This window comes from Antedon bifida, chromosome 6 (assembly GCF_963402885.1).
Source record: "Antedon bifida chromosome 6, ecAntBifi1.1, whole genome shotgun sequence".
Taxonomy (NCBI): Eukaryota; Metazoa; Echinodermata; class Crinoidea; order Comatulida; family Antedonidae; genus Antedon; species Antedon bifida.
Window position 1 is genome coordinate 18,896,916 of NC_136231.1, and position 15,292 is coordinate 18,912,207.

Here is a 15,292-nt window from a genome sequence, read left to right on the forward strand (position 1 = left end):
CGTAATATACATTGATATCGATGATAGCGCAGATCCGATTTGAAAGGTGGAGAGTAAAAACACAGGGTTCTTTGTAAACGTCTAAATACATATATTGTGTGTTAAGGGTTCGGCGTATGGCCTTATGACACACATAGAGAATTTATACTGGACACAGATAATACCGAGAAAATGACTAAAAGAGGAACTAATCAAAAATTATAATATGACCCGTTTTCACAAATTCAAAGATTTCGTCATCGATGGAAGGGGCCCACTTCAACAATCCCTAAAAATGAGGGCATATCCTTCCCACTCCACAATGTACCGTAGGTCTACCAATGAATGTGAAGATTCAACGAACTGTATTTCACAATAATACAAGATAGAGAGTACTAGGCCTATAATAAATTATATTGACCATGTCCAATACCTATTAAACTACCGGGTATGAAACAATTCTTTCTAAATTCGGATTTACTATCTCTGGGTATAAATTATTGGATGCTTTATCTACAAATATCAATTTGAAAATGCGACCTTGATGAGACTCTTGAGACCAATTATTTTATGTAGAATAGATAGCACTTACTATTTGTGACTATATATGGCGTTAATATCGCGTGAATCGCTGGACTAAATGAGAACAAATAGAATAAGAAGTAGCCCTTAAAAGCATTTTAATGCAATTTAATTTGTTACAAAGGAATTTGAATAAAATATATACCCTCACTCATTTTGTTCGACATGTTGTTTAATTTGTTGCTTTCAATTAGATTTTTTGCTTACTATAAAACTATGTAGGGATTGAATACGAATCCTGGAACGTAGCTACTTTAGATTGTTACTCAAAATGCGACGTGCACGAAGCACATATAATGAGTGGACGCTTCGCTGAATATTCCATTAACACTTGAAATCGTACGGTAAAGTATTAATATATTATAAGTCACGTTGAGTATATTTATTGGATTCACGTACTTTCGTAGAATAGAAGGACGGTAATTATTAATAGTCTGTCCACACGATCTTCAGGATATCTAATATATCCGGTTTAAAGATAACATGGGACAAACCATTATGGAAATCCCTCGGGGAAAAATTAATACAATAACAAAATAACACAAAATGTACAGTAATTTATGAATATAAAAATAACATTTTTGATGTTTGGTCTGATAATATAATTACTAAATAATAGTGCATTTTCGGCTAGCATGCTTTATTTATAAAATCAAAATCGACAATTTAAGTTAAGCCTCCCGGGTAATGAGTTGTTCTAAGTACTGTACTGTAGACTTACGCATTGAAAGAGCATTACTATATCCAGGGTGATTTTTATGACAAAAGAAACCAGTCTATCGAATTATATCAGTAGGGTGAGCCATTGTAAACATCTCTGTTTGTTGTCATAAGTAGGCTACAGCGTCATTCCGGAATCACTGAATCTTAGACGTTATAACCTATTTGATTTCATTGTAGGTAAGTAAGGCATACTGAAAATGTGAGACAAGCACATGATAACGTGATAATGATAATTAATTTATAGTCTCAGGCTCGGCTAAAAACTAAAATTATAGCTATTTTAGCTCAAAGCTCCGCAAGCTCGTAAGCCATGTAGCCGGCCTACAGAGGCCTACTGAAGATGGATTCAATGGGCCTGGATAAAAGGTCGTTCTTAGTTTATGTAGGCCTATATATCTGGGTTATAATACTTCCTTTAGAAGTGGAAAGGTGGGATTCTTAAAATGGACACTTTAGCCATAACATACCACTTTCCACACCAAAAATGTTACCAAGTTATGGTTTCTGACAGTACTAATTTTGCTTTAAATTGCAGTATGCAGATCAGGTAAATAATTGTTTTTTTCTATCTAATAATAATATTCATGATCAAAGCGAATAACTGTTATGTGACATTAAAATGCATCCAAATTCAACCAAAAAATTATAAAAAATCATTTTTAAAAAATTCTATATATCTTTAAGCGGTTGCTCACATATCACACTAAATATATATCTTAAAGCACCTTCTTTTACATTATAACTTTTTCAGGGTTTGAACTAACAGAAAGAGAATCATGGCTGACAAACAAACCAAACAAGTACGTGTGATGCTATGGATGATTCCACGAACTCTTTCGACGGTAATTCTGAAATGTATGAGCCAACTGGAAAACGTCAAGATTATCTCGGAACCATACACATGTGCCATGATGCTAGGCCCAGAACGTATTTTAAACTTACCGGATGATACGCAAGAATCTCTGGATAACACGATGAAAGCGGCAGCAGATATCGACCTGGATATGGGGCTTGATCACAACCTGTTTACCTTTAAATGGGTAAAAGAGACTTTGCTTGAAGGAGAGTATCCAGATAAAGACGTTATCTTCTGTAAGGATATGTCTCAACCGGTCTCGGCAAACCATGCTCTCGTTCCCAAGGGATACCGCCACACGTTCGTCATCCGACATCCGCTAAAACTGTACAAATCTTGGAATAACATGTTTGCAAGCATCGGGAAGGCAGACGGTAACCTGGACGAAATTCTCTTGTCGTATTCCAAGGGTTACTCTTACGGAGAACACTTGGAGTTGTATGAGTATTTGATATCGAGTGGGATTGAACCGGAACCAATTATTATCGATGCAGACGACCTCCAATCAAACCCTGAAGGGGTGCTGAAAAAGTTCTGCCAAACTCTGGGTATTAAGTACACTGATAAGCTGCTATCATGGGATGCCGGTGACGAAATTGTCAAGACCTGGGCCGCGTCCAAGCTTCAGCTGCAGGGTAACAAAGTGATGAAGGTATATCAGAATGCCTTTGATAGCACTGGGTTCAAACCACCCGGACCACTCCCTCAACGATCGGACCTACCAGATGCAGTTTTGAGATGTGTGGACGCAACAATGCCGATATACCAACAAATGTACGAAAAACGCCTACGACCATAACAATTAAATAGAATAATGAGCGATAAACATAAATAAGAAATATTAATATTATAATAATCCGTTAGTATTTTAGTACCGTACGATGTACATATTGTGGAAAGCGTAATGTCGGAAGAAGAAGGGGAGTTTCGTTTTAACAGTGGTGGGGTGGAAGAGTTTACATTGTTTCAAAGAGGAGTTTATTATTCTTTTTTATTTTATTAACTCAATTAATATAATGATACAGTACAATTGTATAAACATCATTTGCAGTAAATAAATTCTACTACAAATAAAAATGTGTTATAATTACATTGTAATTGTGTGTGAATTTGGCGTTTATTCCATGTAGGGATTCCGAAATAAATAGAATATATTAAATGCGTCATTATTGATTGCGTTTGAAAATGTATTCCGTGGATTAAAGAATTCTATCCATGGTGAACATTTGGTCAAAATCCAAAGTGAGATATCGCCTGAGTTTACTACCTCTCTACCGTACCAGAACAAATAAGACCAAAGATAATTTACTTTTAAATAATTTACATAATTTAAATAAATACATTTTATCTATTAATTTAAAAATAATTATTGAAAACACATGGTACCGGTGATATCTTATAATTAATTGTATAAATGTGTTGGTAACACATGCACCAGAATTATTCATTTTCTAAAATTGTATAATAATTTAATATATTGATGTTTAGATAATGAAAAAAGTAAAACACTTTTGTATTGCGTCAGAAATTTCAGGTGAAAAGGTTTAAAGTTCGCAAGATAGAGGGCGGCAGTTAACAAGAGGAAATAAAATTTGCACGCGAATGGCGAGAACGTGACGACCAAAAACGTGCCTAAATTTAGATGAAAAACGTGTGTTTAAACATAAAAATCGTTTCAAATGATGGATCAAAGAGGTTCAGGGCTATTCGGGGGATACTCGTATGGTGATCCAACTCTAAATGTTCCAGGTAAATTAATTAATATAGTGTGTAGGCTAGGCCTATGTGTAGGGCCGGCTGACGACGATGATGATGATGTAAAAATTCCACGATTAAATGATATGCCGGTTATGGCCTAGGCCCCCTACAATGAAGCACACTGCTGGCTTATTTTGCGATTCGATAATTTCATATATAATTAGCTGCGAAATTTATACAAAAACTTGATTTTATTAAAGCTGTTTAATAAGATCTTATGCATTACATAACAGCTGATTATATAAAAATGAGTCTGTTAATAATAATATTGTTTTATTTTAAATTTATTTAATTATTATTAATTGTAGCCTAGCCTATGTCTCGAATCTTGGAATAAAACTGTCAATAGAAATTTAATTACTGTCAATGACAATTTCAAAATAGTGGAAATAGGCCTAGATTTAGAATGGATAGATACAGTAAGCATAAAAAAAAGAATGAATTCCTAAACCCAATTCAAATCAGTGGTTGTACGATTAACCTCAATTCTTACCTTTAGTAATTCTTACCTTTAGTAAAGTTAAGAGGCAATGTGTTTCTAAACTCGTAAGGAGCCTCTTTTCTCTTGTATGTATGTGTGTGTGTGTGTGTTTGTTTTTGAATGAGGTTACACTAAAATACAAGACAAGTATCAACATCACTGTCGAAGTCTGATGCAGAACAAAAACTTGAATGATTCTTTTTTTTTTTATACAGTGACATCAGGAGGTGGCAGTACTATTTCTCCCTATCTTAACCTAGATCCTAGATACCTAAATACAGTAAGTTTAATTTAAAATTTCACTTTTTGACAAAGTATCAAAGTACTGTAAAAGTTAAATTATACTGTGGTTGTATATTGTACTGCTTATCGTATCATTCAACCTGTTGAAATATAGCCATTTAATAAATAAATTGTTATTTATCTTTGTTTAGGGAGATGCAGAATTTATTGTTCCGACAGGTCAGTCAAGAGTAAGAGGTCGTTTTGAGCTAGCATTTTCACAAATTGGTGGATCTGTAATGTCGGGTACGTATTCATATTAAAATTCTATAAATTATATAATCATTAGGGAGGTTTCGCAACCTTACGAATACGATAACGAAAACGGATACGTCATACATTTGTGAAACTTTTGAGCTGATCCCCATTTCATATTCGTAAGGCGTATTCGTGTTGACGAATATCACCAGTCATATTCGTAACTACAAAACGAGTATAGTTTTTGATCTATTTTGCACATTTTGCATTTGAATCAGGAATGGTTCATGATTATAATATAATTATAGATTTATTGAAAGTAATTTACTAAAGTAATTTACTAAAATGCCAAGTCAATTTTGATAAATAGCAGTTTTACGCTAGGCCTAGGCAGCCAAGCACCAAGCAACACGTACCTGCGCTTCGCTCAAATTTACCGCAGTCATATTTTGGACGCGCCTCAATATTTCGTTGCCATGCGAAACAGATTTATTTATGGCTTACGAAAACGAATACGTGTGCGTTACGTATCCGTTTTCGTTATCGTATTCGTAAGATTGCGAAACCTCTCTATTGTGCCATACTAAAAAGAAAAATTGATACTGAACCAACAATTCCATATTTATACAGTGCAGAGAAAGCATTTGTGGATCAAATCTTCAATGCAAAAGTGTATTACTGAATATTATCAAAGACAATACTGTTCTTTATATAAAGGTGCACTTTATGGAGGGATTAATGGTTTACGAGTGGCAAGAAGTCAAACAGCAGAACTCTCAGGAAAAGTTAGAATGTCTCAGTAAGTATGTTTAGGTGACTACCTGTTTAAGCTCTGTCTGCACAAACTAGTTTGACAAAAAATGTGTGATGTGCCCAAATATGGTAGTAATATGCCCAAATATGGTAGTGATATGCTCAAATGTGGTAGTGATATGCCTAAATATGTTAGTGATATGCCCAAATATTTTAGTGATATGCCCTAATATAGTATTGATAGGCCCAAATATGGTATTGATATGCCCAAATATGGTAGTGATATGACATCACCATGTCCATATAAGGGCACATCACATTTTTTTGTCACATAAAGTTTGATAGTGTAGATAGTATATGATAAAGTACAGTAAAACCCCTCCTTTGAGACACCCCTATTATGGGACACCCCTATTAAGTGGACACTCCCCAGCAAAATAACTACCATGTATTAAACAACTTGTTTGATTTTGTTTGCAGAATGTTAACGTTAGTAACTAAGCAAGGAGCCTCAGCAGCCAATGCTGTTGGTGTAGTTGGTATGTATCATTTTTTAATATAAATGTTTAAAGATGTATGTTGACATTGAACTGATTGTAACTTGTTACCATACCATGTGCGCGACATGATTTGTAGTTGTATAGGAAACAGCACGTCAAACTGATTGCTACTGGCCACAGTCACCCGTACAGCACGCGCGATTACAATTTTTCAGCTGGGTTCATTTCTGTAAAAAGGCAACGCTCCGAGCAGCTGAACGTAACTGACCATAACTGACTGCAACACAAAGTATGTTGACATATGTGCAGTTGAGTTGAGTTATATAAAGAAGATGTTTGTATTAAATCTTATTAAATGGCTTATTTAACTTTGACTTGATGTTTTACATGCATCTGTGAACACCTTAGAGTTTGTTAGTATATATAATATATATTTTGCCAAAAAGCCATCACTGGGAAATGAAAAATAGAGGACACTATAGGAAATTCACTCATTCACGCATGTAATTTCAACTAAAAATGTCATGCTCAATTACAAAAAAATTGCAACCCTAGATTTAGATTGCATGGGGATATCAATTTTTTTATTCAGTTTTTGTTTTTAACTACTTTATCTAAAATTTCTTTTTCTTTTCATAGCTGTTATGTATAGTATATTAGGTCTTGGTATTTCATGGGCACGGGGCACTGAAGATGAAATGAATACGATATCTGCTGCAACAGCCACAGGGCTACTATACAAATCATCAGGTCAGTTTATATTTTGTTTACAGCCATCCATTTTTTTACATCTGTATCACAACATACTTTTGCTGTTAAAAGCTTTTAAAATAATTCATACATACATGCAATCCGTCGGACATCTGACAGGCTAGCACTGCAGTAGTAGTATAACCACAATCTTATGTAACAATAATAATAATAATATCCTGGATTTATATAGCGCCTAATGTTGTGAAACCTCCAAGCGCTGTACATAAACTAATATGATAAAAGGAATTCCAACCATGCCAAAAAAAACCCAAACTGAAGTAAGTGGATACGCCTTCGTTGCTAACCAGGGTGTGTACGTTAATAAGACCAACAGGAGGATAATAAAGTGTAAATCTAAATAATAATAGTAACATTACTTACTGTTTTTATTTCACAGCTGGACTGAAGACAATGGCAAAGGGTGGAGCAGTTGGCTTAGGTCTTTCAACATTATGGTGTTTGTATCACAATAAGGACAAAATTCTAAACTCACAGACAACTTATTGATAGAACAATATATGCAGCTAAGCTAACATAGAAAATATTGGTATTACAGTAGAGTGGTGCCTTCCCTGGCCTACCCAGAGTGATTTTGGTAGATTGGAGTGTGATCACATTTGACAACAGGCCTAGAAATATTTTAAATATATTTGTATGCATTGCAAGGAAGGTGAGAATATTTCAATATCAGTGCTGCGCTGTACCAGTTTTACAACTTGTTTATATTTTAAAATATATTGACTCATTTTTCAAGGACTTTTACGAGAGAACTCATTCACAGTTGATAATAAATGATATATCAAAAGTTCCTGTGCAGGAGAAAAGATTATCTTAGACAATAATTATAATTTACTAGATTTAAAATGGCCTCTGTGGAATTTAAGTGTGTAAAGTACAGAAACATTCATAAATATCGTTTTTTCTGCTTAATACAGAATTAAGTGCCATTCATAAATATTGTTTGTTTTGCTTAATACAGAATTAAGTGACTTGCTGTAGGCTGCCGGTTTCCTATTCTGCTATCTGAAATGTTGTCTCGGCCATTATATGTATTATAACATATTTATATAAAAACCAATTTGTACGCCCTCAGCAAGTCTTAGCATAATTATACAGGGAATAGAAAATTTTGATTTGAATGCTATTAAACCAGTACTGTATTACTATTACTGTATATGTACACCTTTTAAGAGTCTGGGTGTCAAACAAGGGGTTCCACTGTGGTCAGTGGTGGTCATTGTGTAGTTTCTATCAAATATCATTTCACTTTGCCTTCTATACTCCACATTCTACCCTTTCTCTATTTATCTATAGTAATGCAGTAAAGTTACAAAATAGAAACTTGTTAAATTTAGATTATACTGTATAGCCAACTCTACGATTGCCATTTTCACTATTGTGATATTGTCAGTTTATTGATTAAAATATTATTGTACGGTTTATGTTTTTGAGTGTTCATTGAATTTTGGTTGTGGTATAAAGTGGTGATGTACATCAATTTTGACCATTTTATTTCTTGACATAATGAAAGACCCATTCCCTACAATTGTTGATGATTTTGTAAAAATAATGCATATGTTACTTTAAAAACATTAAACCATTCCTTGTCTTAAATGTACGTTTTATTGTGATAAAAAGAGAGGAACAATGCACTACCTAAGTAGCTTATGTGGAATGTCCTCTCATGAACGGTCTTGGGCCTATGCTGGCTAGGCTTAGGTTTGTAGGCCTAGCTGGTAAACATCGGTAACGTACGAACATCGTACACTAGCTATAGGCCTAGCCTGACGTCTAGTTGCTGCAATGCCAGAATCCAATACAAAAGTTACGATTCTTCCATTTGTTTTGCCTTCACGATCGATCAAAAGTGGGTGAAATGCAGAAGAAAAACGAAAATGTCAATCCGTGAGCAATGTATGTTGGGATTTATAGCGGCCAGCTTAAATGATTAGAATAAACTTATTTTTCACACTTGTAACTGTTTAAAAACGAAAAAAGTTATCGCAATAGTACCATATATTATATATTTTTACATAAATGTAATTAAATCTAAAAAGCGTAGGTAATGAGACTTTAATTACAGGGCCTCGAGAGAAGTAATAATAACCAGTATGACAACATAATAAAGACCGACTAAAATTATCACAGCTTTTCTCACATTTTTATTAGACCAGAGAAGCATCGATATCTCAGCCTGGTGTCATATACTCTCATCATCATTTTGAACATAATAAAAAAACAAGAGAAATAGTTCTGTTGACGTCATTCTTATATATAAAAACATGATGCTTATATTAGAAAGCTTTTGTACTAGTTGTTTTCAAAATATTTAGCACAAACTTTGGTTACACTGTTACTGTACATAACTACAAGATTTGAAAGTAAGACTATTGTTAATTATGTATGTTACAGTACCTGCATTCTTATTTTTTTGAAGAAAATAAAATGATTTTGACATGTATCAAAATCATTGTCTAATCTATATCATCAATATCACATAATCATAGTTAATCATTAAAATTCAATCTTCATGCTTGATTAATTTACGTATTGATTATGTATCACATGCTCAGTGGCGTAACGCTCACTGGCTAAATCCAGGGGCCCCAGAGCTTGCGCAGCCCCAATGCAAGCGCAACTACCCAGTGTTGGAGGGCCTCAAGGGGAGTGCTAAACCAGGGGCCTTTTCCCCCTGCATTACACCACTGCAACTGCTGTGCATCATCAGGGGTACATTGTACATTCAGGTTTTTGTAACAATGTTGTGCAACCATTCCCTACATTTGGAAACCAACCTGCAATTGCTCTACTCTTCAGCAAATTGTTTTTATGGGCTTAGCCTTCGACATTTTTCAATAAAACAGTAGGTGTATATTGAAACGAATAATGAATGTTTTGTATCGTCAAATTCACATAAACATTCACTATTTGAATACAATACACTTCTTAGATAACCGTTCCTACAAAAGAGCACCATTTATACATTCTATCAAGTATCTTTACAAAATTGTTGCATTTCTTGGACATTTCAACCTTAGCATATATACCTTTAGTATAATATATAGCATTTCTTTCATTAAAATTATTATTATTCTACTTTTTCTGCATCTTCTGCATTTTTCTTCATCCATTTTATCTGTGTGCTTTTTCTGACAACCTCGGGATATCCTTCCATAATCATACGTTCCTCCCACTCCTCAATTTCTTCTTTGTATCTTTCTGTATCAGCGTTTGCTTTTTCTCGAAACACCTACAGAAGAAAATGTTGGAATTCTATGATGTATGGCGCTCTTTATGGAAATAGCACATCAAACATTCTTCAATTTTAAAAGTGTATTCAGTTACAAAACCTAGCAATAAACATATCAGGTTTGATTAAAATATATTTGAGATATAAATAATCATAAAGGATTAATAATGGCAACGCAATGATGTTAATGGCACCGCAAGTAATTTGACCAATCACTATGCATGGATCAATCAAACTGTAGCTATATACAAAAACAAAGACATGAAAAATGTTGGGCAGTGGAAGCTTAAGCAAAATACATCACTGTAGCTCAAATAAGCCAACTAACCCATAGAGATAGGAAACATTGATCTTATGTTGTTGCGTTGCATATTTTAATAACAATATTTCACCAGGGAGGTATAAAATAATTATTTTAAAATACCAGAGGGCTTCATAATATTTATATATGCTATACTTACATCCTTTTCTTCTTCTGTCAAGGTTTTCCAATCTTGGCTGAATTTAGTCATTGTATCCTAGAGAAACAATTATACATTTTAGAGTTGATCTAAAACAAGCACCCTACATAATGTTTCAATGGGCCTTTATATTATACATTTTGATGTTACATTTAACACATCCAGTTGAAACATGACATGACATGAAACCCAGTGGTCAATGGCAGGTGATCTGTACAGACCAGTCTAAGTTTATATCAGTATTGGGTTGGATTTTTTCATTAGAGCAGATTTGTTTCTCTTTACCAATTAAAAAAATACCATATTTATTTAAGCTTACCATTAAAATCATTTTACTGTTTATTATGTTTAAATATATGAAAAAATCATACAGTGACAAAAATTAAGGACTGCAATGATTAGATTAAATAAAGAGTGGGAGAGCAAATGTCTACACAAACTATAATTAAAATGAAATAACCGAGAAACCTATCGAGATTCTTATAGAAAAGACTCCTCTGTAGTTTAATTTATTGATAAGAGAAACACTATGGATAACAAATAAGAAAACAAAACCATGAATGTGACTAGGTCCAGAAATTTCATACAGATTCAAAAAGTTTAAGATCTTAACCTCAGTTACTTTATTCATTCAAAAACAAATACATTTAAATACTGGATAACTGGTATGGAGAGAAAAGGCAACTGCATGCATATGGAACTCAACTTCCAAAATCTTATTACATTTTATGTTGTTTATATCTATAAACCTAAGTTAAGTTAAGCCTATAACAATAGGCTTAATATAATTAAGTAATTCTTTTAAGATTTTAACTTTAAGTCATCATCTATATCATTGTATTATTTGTATTACTTACTCACTGCATGGAGACTGCAGGGAGATCTCCATGGTCACTGGTTGGAGGTACACACATAATTGGTGACAGTGGCTTAGGCTGCTTTTGTGCTTTCCTGGCAGCTAGTGACTATGATTTTATATTTTCTTCTTGCATCGTGTTTGTTGAATTTGTTGATTTGTATTATATTTTGTAAAATGTATCTTTTGCCTGAATAAATAATAATAATCCTAACCACAGACAGAAAAAAACTGGGGTGAAAACATATCTTCCTTGGTGGAGGTAATAAAAACCAAACTAACCGTTTTGAACTCATGCATCTCTGGCGCTCTGCTTATTACATAATATATGAACGCTGATCTTGGCTGTTTTGGTTTTTCTAATCTTTTTAAAAGCTGTTAAAAAAAATAAAAAATAAAACATAAATAAATACAATTGTAAAAATATATTTTGAGATGTATACAAATTACTGTATAATAATATACAATATTTTCATGTACAGTATTATATTAATAATATTATTCTTGATATTGAATATTTTTTAAAGACACTGAGTTGTAAGTAGCAATTGTAATAAGAACATACAAAGATGTAGAAAAACAAAAAGTACATGAAAAAATTAAACACAGTTGCTCGGAGACAGAGGAAGAAAATGATAAGAATACATAATTATCCTATGATTTTACAGTATAATCAATTAATTTAATAATTCTAAATAAAATGTGTTACACTGTTAGGGGTTTAATTTCTTTTATATTGCAGTGCAATAATGAAACAGTAAGAGAACAATACATGAAAGACCCAAGATGACCATGTATCAATGCATGGTAGAAAATATTTAAGCAGTTTTTGGAGCAATATATGGCACAATGGTGAAATAATCGATCTGGCATGTAAGAATTCATGCATTAAGATGCATATGAACCATTTGCTTGTACCTATAAGCACTGACTGGCCTATACTTTCAATATGTAAAACCATTCACAGTAGAACTTGAGTATACAATGTTGATCATGCTATCTTCTGTACTGTGGCTGGAATAAGTCCATACATAACGATGCCTTATTCAAATAATTGTCAGATGTTTTGCTCTACTCTGACATAATTTGTACTTTATACTAAGTACATTGAGAATAAAAAATCTGCAAGTAATTTTCGGGTGGGACTCGAACCCAAGCTCGGTGGTCTAGAGGTATGAACGCCAGGCTAGTGATCTGGAGGTCGTGGGTTTGAGTTCCACCCGAGAATTACTTGCATATTTTTTCGGCCAAAACATCTGACCAATGTCTTTATTCCTAACTACTTGCATGCCTATTGAAGATTTAGAAAGATTGGTTAATGCAAATACAGTACTTACAGCCTTTTCTCTACGTCTGGCCTTTTGTTGACGTTTATGTTTTTTTTCTTCTTTCATTTCCTCCAATTGAATATCTGTTAACGACGATTTAAAATCTTGTTGCTCTAATTGAAATTGTTCCTCTAAATCCTTTGCTTGTTGTGTGTACGTCTGCAAAGCAATTCAAATACCACTTATTGTACAATACAATGAGTGGGGAACACAGGCTTTAAGTCATAGTGATTAGGTTCGCTTTTGTGTCCCATGCCAGCTCACTCAGTTGGTTCTATTGCTTTTTTTTTGTATGTCGTGTTTTTCATGTATTTTATATTTGGCAATAAAAGAATAAGAATAAGAACAAGTTTATAAAAACAAACAGTCAAAATCCAAGAATATATATGTTAACACACAGTTAGTAAAACAGGGGCAGATCCAGCATTGTAGGTTAGGGGGGCTAAATATCTGAATATGAGTAAATATGAATATGTTATTGATTTGATGTTGTATTGAGTAGCTTTAGAGCGAGCACTCTGTGGCTTGGGGCCTGTAGGCCTCCTAAATCCGTGCCTGTAAAGTAACTCTTTAAAACTATTTTTATTACATACATGTTTTTCTTCCTCTGGAAGTTCTCGCCATAATTCACCTAATTTTCTTGCAATTTCTTGCAATGGTATATCTAAAAAAGAAAAAATATGAATTTCAAGTCAGGAGATTTTCACTCCTAAAATATAAAACATTATAATGAGTTTAAGAATTTATTTTGTTGAAAAGCTGAAAAGATTATGTCTGTTACTTTCATAATGTGCAGGATTCTGCAGCAAGACTGTAGCCAGGGGCATCAATCACTCTTTCAATTGTTCTTACTGCTTTACATATGCTCACACTTTCCATCATTTTGAGGGGGAGAACACAATCCTGGCTATGCAGGTATGCATAGAAAAACACTAACCTGGATTTTGTTCCATTATGTCTGGCCTGGTTTCCTTACAAAACTGAATAAAACTGTTGCCTGGCCTTTTAGGTGGCACTGCTCCTCCTGTGCCCATAAACTGCAATAGTACTGCTGGGGATCTGTGTAATAATTAATATTAAATATCTTTATTAATCTTGGGGGACACAATGAAAGGACACAATGAAAGGACACAGTGAAAGGACATAGTAAAAGTGTTTTGAGCAATATGCTGCTGGATAATGACAGAAGAGATGCCTCTATCAAGAGAAGTCTTGTTAAAAGCTGTGCAAATGAGAAATAAAATTATATAGTATAAAACTATAGTAATACGTTTTGTATATTTATTGCCATTGCATACAATGCCAAAATAAATGCTAACTGTACAGTACATATATTATACTATTTCAAGACTACTCTACTGTCTAGCTAGCCTAGCTAGGCCTAGGCATAATTATAAATATAGAATTAAAATGAAAAACAATAAAAAATTAAATTATAAATTATAAATTTTGAGCCACTACCAGCAAAGCCAACAATTACTTCTACCTGTAACTGAACCTTTAATTATTTTACAATGGCAGCGTACCTCACATTTCTTATCTACTAGTAGTACTAGGCCTCCATACACACACCACACACGGCTTGAAAGATCCGTTCAGTCAGTGGGTGATGGTTTGACATTTTGCAAATACGAGAACACATGGTGGGCCTAGCTACTATGCACTTGTTTCAGTGTATTGCTACTTATAAAATCTAATGCTTTTCCATATCACAAAGTTTATTATTATACATACCTGTTAAATACATTACTTAGACTTGTTTGACATTTTAAGAACATTTGACTACCTGCAAAAAATGTCTTGCAACAACCACCTACTGCTGCCATTTTCGCGGTAGGCCTAGAATAAATTGCCCAGGGTCGTTTGTGAACTACTCAACCGTATCAATTGAACTTTATTTTGTTAAAGATGTATTGTCCCTTTGTCAAATTCCAAAAAAAAAAAAAGATTTCGAAAAAAAGTCGGTCATTTTGAAGTATCATATAGTTATTAACTTTCACCAAAAATTAGTCGAAAAAAAAATCATTTAACTGAAATACAGACGTTTTTTGGTGCAAAAAATAACTTTGACTTCCAGTCAAAGTTTTCAATCAAAACATATCTCATAATGCAACGCGCTTATTTGGCTACTCTGTATGCATAATCATAAAACTTCCTCGCGATCTGTGTGAAAACACCTTCTCAACCGTGACGAGTTGTAAACAATCCTAATTAGCATCATGCATAATGTATACTCATGGTTTGAAATCTTTATTTACTTTCACTCGCGACGATTTTCCAGACGAAACGTAATCAAATTAATTTAGCTGTTAATTACGTAAAATTTTTGTTTTTGGCTCGAATTTTCAACTTAAAGTGAATAACTTTAATATTACAGTACTTTGATATGGCCAATTTAAATTTAGAATATTTTGATCTTCATTTTTTTGTGTTTCAAGGGACAATACATCTTTAAAATAAATGATTGGATTTTAAATGAAAGATACATTAATTGATTTTTAATCGAAACTTGAGGCCATTCACATCCCTCTT

General features: G+C 33.4%; 3 protein-coding genes across 4 annotated transcripts; 2 read left to right on the forward strand and 1 right to left on the reverse strand.

The window, feature by feature from the left end:
• The first annotated feature begins 1,296 nt into the window (after positions 1 to 1,296).
• LOC144844742 (uncharacterized) lies at positions 1,297 to 3,190 on the forward strand. 2 transcript variants are annotated; one of them, XM_078701790.1, is made up of 2 exons: positions 1,297 to 1,358; positions 2,036 to 3,190. In XM_078701790.1, the coding sequence occupies exon 2, from the start codon at positions 2,061 to 2,063 to the stop codon at positions 2,937 to 2,939; it is 879 nt and encodes a 292-aa protein (XP_078557916.1). In that variant the 5' UTR covers positions 1,297 to 1,358; positions 2,036 to 2,060; the 3' UTR covers positions 2,940 to 3,190. The 2 variants fall into 2 exon arrangements, with proteins under 2 accessions (XP_078557916.1, XP_078557915.1); XM_078701789.1 differs by having other exon boundaries at positions 1,337 to 1,461.
• Positions 3,191 to 3,718: 528 nt separating this feature from the next.
• Positions 3,719 to 8,307, forward strand: LOC144844338 (mitochondrial import inner membrane translocase subunit Tim23-like). The gene is made up of 7 exons (XM_078701198.1): positions 3,719 to 3,889; positions 4,595 to 4,659; positions 4,814 to 4,907; positions 5,577 to 5,658; positions 6,093 to 6,151; positions 6,752 to 6,862; positions 7,263 to 8,307. Exons 1-7 carry the CDS (start codon positions 3,820 to 3,822, stop codon positions 7,370 to 7,372), a joined length of 591 nt encoding a protein of 196 aa, XP_078557324.1. The 5' UTR covers positions 3,719 to 3,819; the 3' UTR covers positions 7,373 to 8,307.
• Positions 8,308 to 9,116: 809 nt separating this feature from the next.
• LOC144844814 (transcription factor A, mitochondrial-like) lies at positions 9,117 to 14,599 on the reverse strand. The gene is made up of 7 exons (XM_078701904.1): positions 14,495 to 14,599; positions 13,698 to 13,819; positions 13,354 to 13,424; positions 12,770 to 12,919; positions 11,715 to 11,807; positions 10,577 to 10,633; positions 9,117 to 10,115 (listed from the first exon to the last, which is right to left on the reverse strand). Exons 1-7 carry the CDS (start codon positions 14,584 to 14,586, stop codon positions 9,954 to 9,956), a joined length of 747 nt encoding a protein of 248 aa, XP_078558030.1. The 5' UTR covers positions 14,587 to 14,599; the 3' UTR covers positions 9,117 to 9,953.
• Positions 14,600 to 15,292: the final 693 nt, after the last annotated feature.